At 39.5% G+C, this 9400-nt stretch overlaps 1 protein-coding gene across 1 annotated transcript in view; it reads right to left on the reverse strand.

Moving 5' to 3' along the window:
- LOC124158560 (serine/arginine repetitive matrix protein 2) overlaps window positions 1-9389 on the reverse strand; it is an 86550-nt gene extending 77161 nt beyond the window's left edge. Inside the window, exons 1-2 of the mRNA XM_046533714.1 lie at window positions 9233-9389; window positions 8683-8947 (exon numbers count right to left, since the gene is read on the reverse strand). Of these exons, the coding sequence (XP_046389670.1) occupies window positions 8683-8921 (239 nt within the window). The 5' untranslated portion in view covers window positions 8922-8947; window positions 9233-9389. The remainder of the gene's footprint in view (window positions 1-8682; window positions 8948-9232) is intronic.
- Window positions 9390-9400: the final 11 nt, after the last annotated feature.

Consider the following 9400-nt stretch of genomic DNA (forward strand, 5'->3'; position numbering starts at 1 on the left):
GCATAGCATGTATTCTAATAAAAAGTTTTAAACTATATTAAGAAAATATTATTGGATCACCCAAATAATTCCGACTTTCGCTCCTCCCTTCACATATGCAGGCTGCCTTCCACTTATACCCGTGTAACTAGCCATTACCATTTCAAATTCCCAATAAATTCAGCAAATTTCGGTCAAAAAATCCTCTTGAAACCAGGAATTACTGATGAATCATTAGCGTCAACTTTAACAGGAAATTCCGTTAAGGTCAAAGAAATCAGATAAAGAAAACATGAATGGCATTAACGTATAACTATCGACGGAAAAAATATTGAAATAAGCAGTGGTATACAGACAGCTTAAATTATGCTCTTTGACAATAGGTAAACTAATCGGGAGTTGAAACCCAAATTGGGATTAATTTTCAGCAGCTCTATGAAACTAGGAACTAAATTTTCCTCTACAAGTAGCCAGAAATTATACAGAGATTCATGTCACCATTGTAACATTATTGATAGAGAAGCAATAGCAAGTTATAACTCAAAACAGCGCAGCTTGTATTGGATTTCTAATATGTTAAAAAATAAAATGGAACGACGCATAAAAGTTGCTAAAAGATACCGAAATTCCAATCACGACACATTAATTTTAACTTTTTCAATTTTAAAAACATGAACGAAGAAATAATAAATAATAGCGCGAACATGGATGGACGTGCACTCAGTCGCATAATAGATTCTTAAACGCTTAGCAGTAAAGTAACAAAAAAATGGATGACGTAACATGCAGCGCGAGGACGCAAATGCAATTACATACTGATCCGGACCACATCTGGCAGAGCCTCTCGGTAAAAAGACGCTGAAAAGATACATTTGTCGCCATGGGTACGTTCGACACGACAGATCCGCCATAGAATGACATAAGCAACAATCCAGCATACGATAGAATATTTAGCTATACTATACTCAAAAGACAGATTTTATTTTCACTGTCGTATGAAAGTTCTTTGAACATGACTGTTTATATTAAACCGTGATTATGCAACCAACCCCATATCCCTACCTTACGAGTCACTGAAAGAATCAAAGGAATGATTCAAAGGTGCATGCAAAAATTAGTCTATGTCCCCAGAATCACAAAAAACCGCAGCCTCGGATACCATCGTAACGGATAAAAATATGGACAAGAGTTCTGTAAATCTGCAAGTTCGTATTACTAAAGACCTCCTATCCTGGAATTTATCAGGCAGTTTCGACGCTGGATATGGAGGCAACGAGAAGTGGAATCGCGAGGAATCTATTAAATTAAAAGCTTCCCCGGGCTCTTTCTGAGGGAGAGACGACGAAAGAGTAAAACTCATCATTACCACGGCAATCCATTTCAGTGGTGAAAAATTGAAAGTTTCTGGAAGTGGGGACAAAAAGTTCTCGGGTGGAAATACTCTCGGCTCCGGAACGACCCACCATCGGCCACCGCCAGCCCCCCAGCATTCGACCCCCTGCGCCGAGGGGCGATCGATAGAGAAGGAGGCGGAGAAGCACGGAAGAGCTGCCCTGCCCCTCCACCCTCGAGGGTGAGTAGGCAGGGGAGGAGACAGCACGTGGGGGACGCAGCCAAAGGGGCTGGCTGTGTACGCCGACGTCGGGGTCGTATGGAAACTAGACGCATGAGAGGATTGCGGATGCACAAGACCAAGAAAATATTATTTAAGAGTTCACTTGGCTCTTGAGGACACCAGGAAGAGAATTTTGTAAGGAAAGGAGAATATTATGAACAGTAAAAGAACTGATGAGAGTATAGAAATGAGAAAATTTAAAGACAAAGGCTGGTGATGAGAGAGTGAAGCTCTGTACGGTGCGGAAACACGCTTGGAAAGGAAGACGAAAAAAGACTGGAGGCCTTCGAGATGTGGGTATGGAGAAGAATGGAAAAGGTTAAGTGGATGACTAGGAGGAGGAACGACGAAGAGCTGGACATGGCGGGTGGGGAGAGGCAGTTTCTAGATGGGATACGGAGAAAAGAGAGAGTTTGGATGGAGTACGGAGCAGGTATGGGATGTTGAAAACGGTGTTAGGGGGAAAAATGTAGGGTAAGCGACGCATGGTATGAAAAGAAGAGAATTTTTAGATGGAACGAAATGGAGTAGGCACTACGGTGAATTGAAGAGGGAATGTTTGAAGGGGAGACAGACCAGAGTGATTTGAAAAATGCTCCAGGTAAGTCCGCCTTAACCCGTAGAATAATTGAATATTAATGATTTAGTTCACTTCATTATCCTCAAAAATATATTGTGGCCTCGAAGCTGAACAATCATTTATGGGTCGGAAGCATGGCAGAATGAAAATGATGGCTGGTGAAAGATAAAGATATACTCATAATAATTCATTATAAAAAAGCCAACACTCGCATTAAGATTATGACAAAGCATCACCCTTTACAGAAGGAGAAAATGAAATCAGGTTGGGGTACTGCAAGATCGGAGGTACAGTCGATACACATGCGAATTTCTCATAGCCAACCAGAATGCAGTATGCAAGGTCATCCGCGAACTGATCCAGATTTTTTCAAGAGAAAACCACCCTCACACGGTAATGAACTTTCTCACATGTCCCAAGGTATTCGATTAGGATTGTGGGGCACTATTTTTGGGGAACCTACGAGTCAGCTTTTACATAATAATATTCCTGAGGTGATTTCATGTCCATAAAGGAAAAACGTTGAAATAACGTTACTTTCATAAATCAAAATTTTCCGATTCAAACTTCACATCCGCATCAAGGCTAAAATTTTGGGAACTTCTGGAAGACGTATTCGCTCGGCCAGTAAGTTTTCCGAAGTCCAAAAATAGCATTCATGGCCCGTTGTGAATTGTTTCTACGCTTTCATCTACATCTACATCTACAAATTACCCTGCGAGCCACCTCTAGGGTGTTTGGCAGGGGGTGATCAATCACCAGCATGCAGCATGCATTTGGACTCCCACATGCACACCACACCGTCCAAGAAACGTCCCGTATAATAACAAACTATACTACTATATGCTGTTAGAAATAGAATATAGAATAGAAATTCAGAAACATGCAGTAAGTTTTACATAGGTTAGTAGGCTACACTACAAGTCATGCAATCTATTTACGCGTTCTATTGCTGCCGTTATAATCTCTTATTGATCGTGGAAAAAATGACATTCGGAATCTGTCTGTTCTGCAATCTATCTCTCTTATTTTATTTATATGATCTGATCTTCCGTAGTACGTTGGCGTCCGCAAGATATGGTTAACTTCGTCAGAAAAGACACTGCTCTTGAATTTATCTAAAAGGTTTAGTGTATTTTTCAATCTACGGTCCGACAGAGATTCCCATCCGAGTTTATCTAAGAGGTCAGTTACACTAACAAGACTATCGTAACGACCTTTCACATACCTGGCAGCTCTTCTTTGCACGCGTTCTAACTCTGTTATTAAGCCTTTTTCATGAGGGTCCCAAACACTGGCAGCGTATTCCAAATGTGGTCTAACGAGGGAAAAGTAGCTAATTTCTCTCACTTTGTCGTCGCACTTTCCTAATATTCTTTTAACAAAACCCATTTTACGATTAGCTTGACCGGTTATTTCTCGAATATGTTTATTCCACGATAGATCATTATTGAGTCTAACCCCTAGATATTTCACAGATTCAACTGCCTTTAACTGCGTGCCCCGAATGACATAGTTACGCTGTAGGGAGTTATTCTTCTTCCAGAAATTCATTACGACGCATTTTTCCAAATTTAATTCTAACTGCCAAGCATAAGCATAAGTATCGGCTTTCTCAACAGGCATACAATTAAAAAAGTAGAGGTCATCCTCTCAGCCGCATTATTATTAGAAAAAGATTATCACTACATAAAATTCTTAAGGAAACAACGAAGAAGTATCCCATCGACAAACCTTGACTGAGCCACCCGCCAGTACACACTTGGAGCGAAAAAGTTCACATTCACGGAGGAAAAAGATTCGCTTTGCTCTTGAGTCGAACCAGAATTTCCCGAATTGGCCTCAAAACACACAGGAGTCGAGGACGCCTGGAAGAAACTTAATCGGTTAAAGGAAACGACGCAAACTTTGCCGAAATACCAGCTCGAATTCACTTGAAGGCGTATGATATCGTTTTTTGAACTAGGTGAAATGAAGCTTTTAGCTAATACTTGATTTCACTCGCAAGAAAAGATTCGATAACTAAGTTTAATATCCAGCGCACAGGTGGTTTTAATTTGTAACAGACATTGCTGGGACATCAAGGCTTTCAATCATAGTGCGACTGAAGATTTGGAATTTGTTTTTCTTAAACAAAAATATTTCGTTTAACGGTAAAAGAATGCCTGCCTATTCGTCACCGCTATTGTAAGAACATCAACGAACCGGCGAAAAAACTTTTGTAAATAAGTGGAAAAGATGAAGTATTCACGTTTCGTAACAGCTTCTCGGGTGCGCTGTTAGGCGACTCACCTGAATTCCCACCCATTGGTCTTCGGGGTCGCTCCCTTGGCAGAGACACGCCCTCCTCACTACCAAACCGCATTTTCAACGCGTCCGATCTCCAAGAAGCGAGGAAGATAAACGGAGGAGAAACGGCCAGAAATTCTCCGAGAAATCACAGCAAGAAAATAATTCCGCGTGTTATTTTAAGAAACGACCTAGGTTTTCACAACAGAATATCTTCTTACAAAAACTTACTCACAAAAACTAACCTTGAAGACGACGATTTGGCCGCAAGAAATCTACTGCGTCTCGGGTAAACACTGCGGGAACTTAACACGTGTCTCCACTCCAAACAAAATGAACTTGCTCGGCAGCGCGTGAAGTTGGATGCAGGGGTTATTCAAATCAAAAATCACTCCAGGAGTTGGAGCATCTCTCAAGAGTAAAGATAAGGGAGAGTGAGCCTTTACGCATACAATTAAAAAATGAAATTCGATGATGATGACAATAATAATAATCACCACAATTATGGAAACTTGATCCTTAACACGTCTACCAAAGTCTACGGGGAAAGGGAGAATTACGCATTTGAATATTTTTATTGCAAAGGAGATGTTGCTTTTTCAGACCCTTTACTTCGTTGACAAATAAAAATTGATAATTCAAAATGACAGCTAATATGGATGGCGACGCCAAGGAATTACAAGCATACGCATTTCAAATTGGCTTAATATTTACTGATATGAGCTATTAACGTTCGACCTTATTAAAAGCGAATTACGATAAATGAATATAGGCATAAGATTCAACACACCAAGAAAATCCTCATGACATCATAAATTAAAGCAAGATAACAGCCACAGAAAACACTCCTCGCTTATTTTCTGCACCGAAAAATCACACGCCAGTCTTATATCTCCGGAATCCATAACCCACGCAGCAACCTTTAGTACGGTATATCTCTTGATAACTCTTGATTCTTCTCCTTAATGAAGCAGCAATGATATCGCAGGTAACACAAAACAATATACCCACACATGGTCAAATGCAACATGAAATTAAGAAATTTAAAAAATAAATCCATTTCAAGCAACTTCACGGCATTTTCCTTCGATATTTTATTTGCTATAGGGCGAAATTTGCTTAAAGCTAATTGTAAGAGCTGGATCAAACTGAGTACTCGTAGGACTTTCCGCATCGAAGTAATCTCTAATAAAACCCAGGCGTCATCCTCGGACTCTGCGAGATACGAACCACATACGAAGTTCACGATAAGAAGGGGAGGGGAAGTAAAGGGGGTAAAGCACTCAAATCTTCTGAAAAGGGAAATGAGTCAGGGGTCGCGAGAATGCATGACCGGGTCACCAGCGGGGAGGCTGAAAGGGTCAAGGGAGAAGAAATGGAAGTAAGGGGGGATGAGTGGGTCCAAAGAGATGCACTCCGAGGGGAACGGGGTCCAGGATGCATGCAGACGCGGGACGCATGACGACTACAGCCACGCAGTCTGCGCGACACGCACATTTACATCTGAATCACGCGGTTTTTCTGTGCGCTCACGTCCGACAGTGGTAACGGCGTAAGTTTTCTAACGTGAGGACGTTAAATAACTATGAAAATAATACAATTTTAATGAAGACACAGGAAGTCTCACGGCAGAATTGACGAAATCGAACCAGATTTAATGAAAAACTCGCAATTTTCCACGGTTACTTTAAGTTCATAACCAGTTTTCATGTAATTGCGGAATTCTCAAGCGGCCAGCTAATTCAGACCACTTGATAATAGCAATAAACATATTCTACCTCACAAATAATAAAAATAATAGCATAATGGAATCATGAGCAGACATCGAAGCCTGTTGTGATTTTCATAGAAGTGAAAATAACAAGTAATATTCATTAACTATGGTGGGATTCCTTACTCATTCACTGACTAAAATAAAACCGAAGGTTGGTCAGGATAGGGAATGGTAGAGCTCACCTCAAACTAAGCCAAAGAATTTCACACTTTCAGGGGTCAGATCCCTAGGCTGCCTCACACTTCAAGGATTTTGAGAACACTCCCCATTAAGGGTCCATGGAGTGAAATTATAATAACAGGAGAGTATTGTAAGTTTTATTCATTTACAATTTCAGATTAGCAGTATTTCTACAACAGCCCAGTCTCTAGGATATTATAACTAGCTCAATTGCTCAACACAATTTAGCTCAGGAAACACTTATTTTATATAATTATGTTGAAAAAATGGCGTTGGAACCTTCTCACCATTCCTGCTCCACTATGTGACAGATTATAAAAGCTGAGAAACAATTCCCATAAAATAAGAAAAATTGGAGCTAACTTATATAAGTTACACTGTAATTGGTTCTACTATTTCTAAACCTGCAATTCTAGGTGGTTACATTTTTTTATTAGCAGCTGCAAACATAATGCACATTTATTGTCATTTGTTGATTTTCAAAAAATACTGCAAACGCACATAAATGGATGCAAAAGTAAATAAAAGGTTAAATATTACGGACAAAGGGACAGTTAATTATAATTCATCACCGTTATCGATGAGTATGTACGAAAGAAGTGATCACGTAAAACAACAGTTTAGGAACCTGATAATTATCAAAGAGTCACGGAAGAAAAACACATCACATACAAGTTCCAAGAAATATAAAAGCCAGGAGGTATTGGAGAGACAAAACAATCTCAGATGCTAAATCACAAAAAAGTCAACTCGGAAGCAGGCAAACAGTGCTCGTAGATAGCAAATATATTGACTACATTCGTAACTCAAGTGGCTCAGCTAGTACCCACCCCACTGGCACCCAGTGGCGGATCTATAGGGGGGACTAAGGGGGCTATAGCCCCCCCTTGGGTATCCAATTTACACTAGGTAGAATGGCGATTTTTTTCCGACCCCCACTACTGCTGAAATTTTAACCTCCACTTATCCCCCCCCCCTTCTCCCTATCCTAGATCTGCTACTGATTGCACATATATGCCTACTCTACTATGCTTGCTTGTGATCATTTGCAATCTATATCACACAATCCTGGAAATCTATAACTGATACCACTCACCATTCTTTATCTTTTTATCTTCATATTGAACCACTGGTGTGTGTAATAACAGAAGGCAAAAATACCAAGCAACGAACATCAGACTTAAGCAGATCCTCGGCAACAAAATTACGAGGGAATGGAAAAACTGACAACATCTACCTCATGCAAGAAGTGGAAAAAAATTACATGTATAGGTAGATCCAAAAAGTAACAGCAGATTTGCTTCATGTTTATAGCTCCAATTCAAATTTGCTAAGACAATTTAAGATTACACAATAACCATTGGCTAATGATGGTAAAATAATTTGTCTGAATTCTAGTGGCCCCAGTTAGCCCAAGGAGTGCATTCAAACAATATCATTGAAGCAATACTAGCCAGCTTATGGGACTACAGAACACCCATTTATTTTATTCCTGACAACAAACAAAGAAAGACTGCCTACAACTCGTAGACATTTTTCTCTAATGTCAATATATTATTTAATGAGCTGTCCAGGTGGTGAAATTTGTTCTCAAATGATATACCACGTAGGTAGTTACATTTACATATCCACTTGCCACAAAACTGCTTTAGTTACATTGAAACTGGCCTTAAACAGTTTTTAAGAAAAAAACGATTGAAAACAGGTGCTGTGGTGAACAAGATTACAAGCGACCACTGAATTGGTCACCTAAATAATCATTTTGTTAGGTATTTACTAGGGAGATACGGATCCCAAAATTGTAATTCCTCACAAGACCGTCGATCAATTCCTATCCATAACAAAGGAATTACTGAACAACTAGCTTCTTTCTAAAGGGGATGATATTAATTACATTTCAACACCTAATCATCTCACTTCGATGAAGGGTTAATAGACAAAAATGTGTGTGCGATAACCGTTCACAAGTGCTTCTTAGATGCACAAATACCCGATTAATACAGAATAATAATAATATAATATAGAGCTATTGCGACCAAGAAGTTTAATTCTAACGATATCATCTGTGAGTTAACCAGGAACCCCTAGCTTGGCGATTTTCATTCTGCAATTTTACCTTATCATAAAATTTCACACTGAGCCTTTAAGTTGATGACATACAAAATAAAATTTCATTTGTAAGTTATATATCGCAGGCAACGATAACCAATCATCTGTAAAAGTTTCTGTTCGTTTCTTCGCATTAACTTTAAGAAGTTGACTTACCCTTGTTCTTCAAGTATTTCTTCCAGCTCGATGCATTTCACTTCCACTTTCCTTTTCCTCTCATGGTCCAAAATTTCTCTGTTGGGTTGCCTATTACTGTGGGCCTCTAATTTCTCCAATTCTTCCTCGGTCTTGTAGTGAACTTTATCTTTTGTTTTCCTAACGTACGCCCAATTTCGCTGCACATAACCATTGGTTCCCGAGCCCCTAGGAGTTGGCAAACCTATCCCGTTATACATCTTAAAGACAGCTCAAGGACCCTTTCCTGCAAGACATAATAATAGAAATATTAAAATCGAATTGCCAATTTCTTGACGAAACACGGAAGAGAGCACTCACAACACTAATCACTGAGATAGCGGTCAGTTAACAGAAGATAAAAAAGAATAGTAACGCGGACAATTACTTAATTCTAATACGAAAATTCCATCTCCAACCAAAATAAATACAAAATCGACTAGAAAGGAGGAGCCTACAGCCCCAACCCTTTCTATCGACCCGCGAAAAAGCCTTTTGAAAGCATTGTAATTGCCGTACGTCTCACACTAACCTTAATTGTCAAAACAAATTTGTCGTTCCAAGAAGATACTCATTCACAACACAAAAATCACATTTGAGTTACGAATGGTTACTAATCCATTTTTTTAATCTCTCGACGGCAGAAAACTACCATGACCGGGAGCCATATTGGAATACGGAACTATTTTAAGAAATGGGT

The sequence above is a fragment of the Ischnura elegans genome, chromosome 5 (genome assembly GCF_921293095.1).
Source record: "Ischnura elegans chromosome 5, ioIscEleg1.1, whole genome shotgun sequence".
Classification (NCBI taxonomy): Eukaryota; Metazoa; Arthropoda; class Insecta; order Odonata; family Coenagrionidae; genus Ischnura; species Ischnura elegans.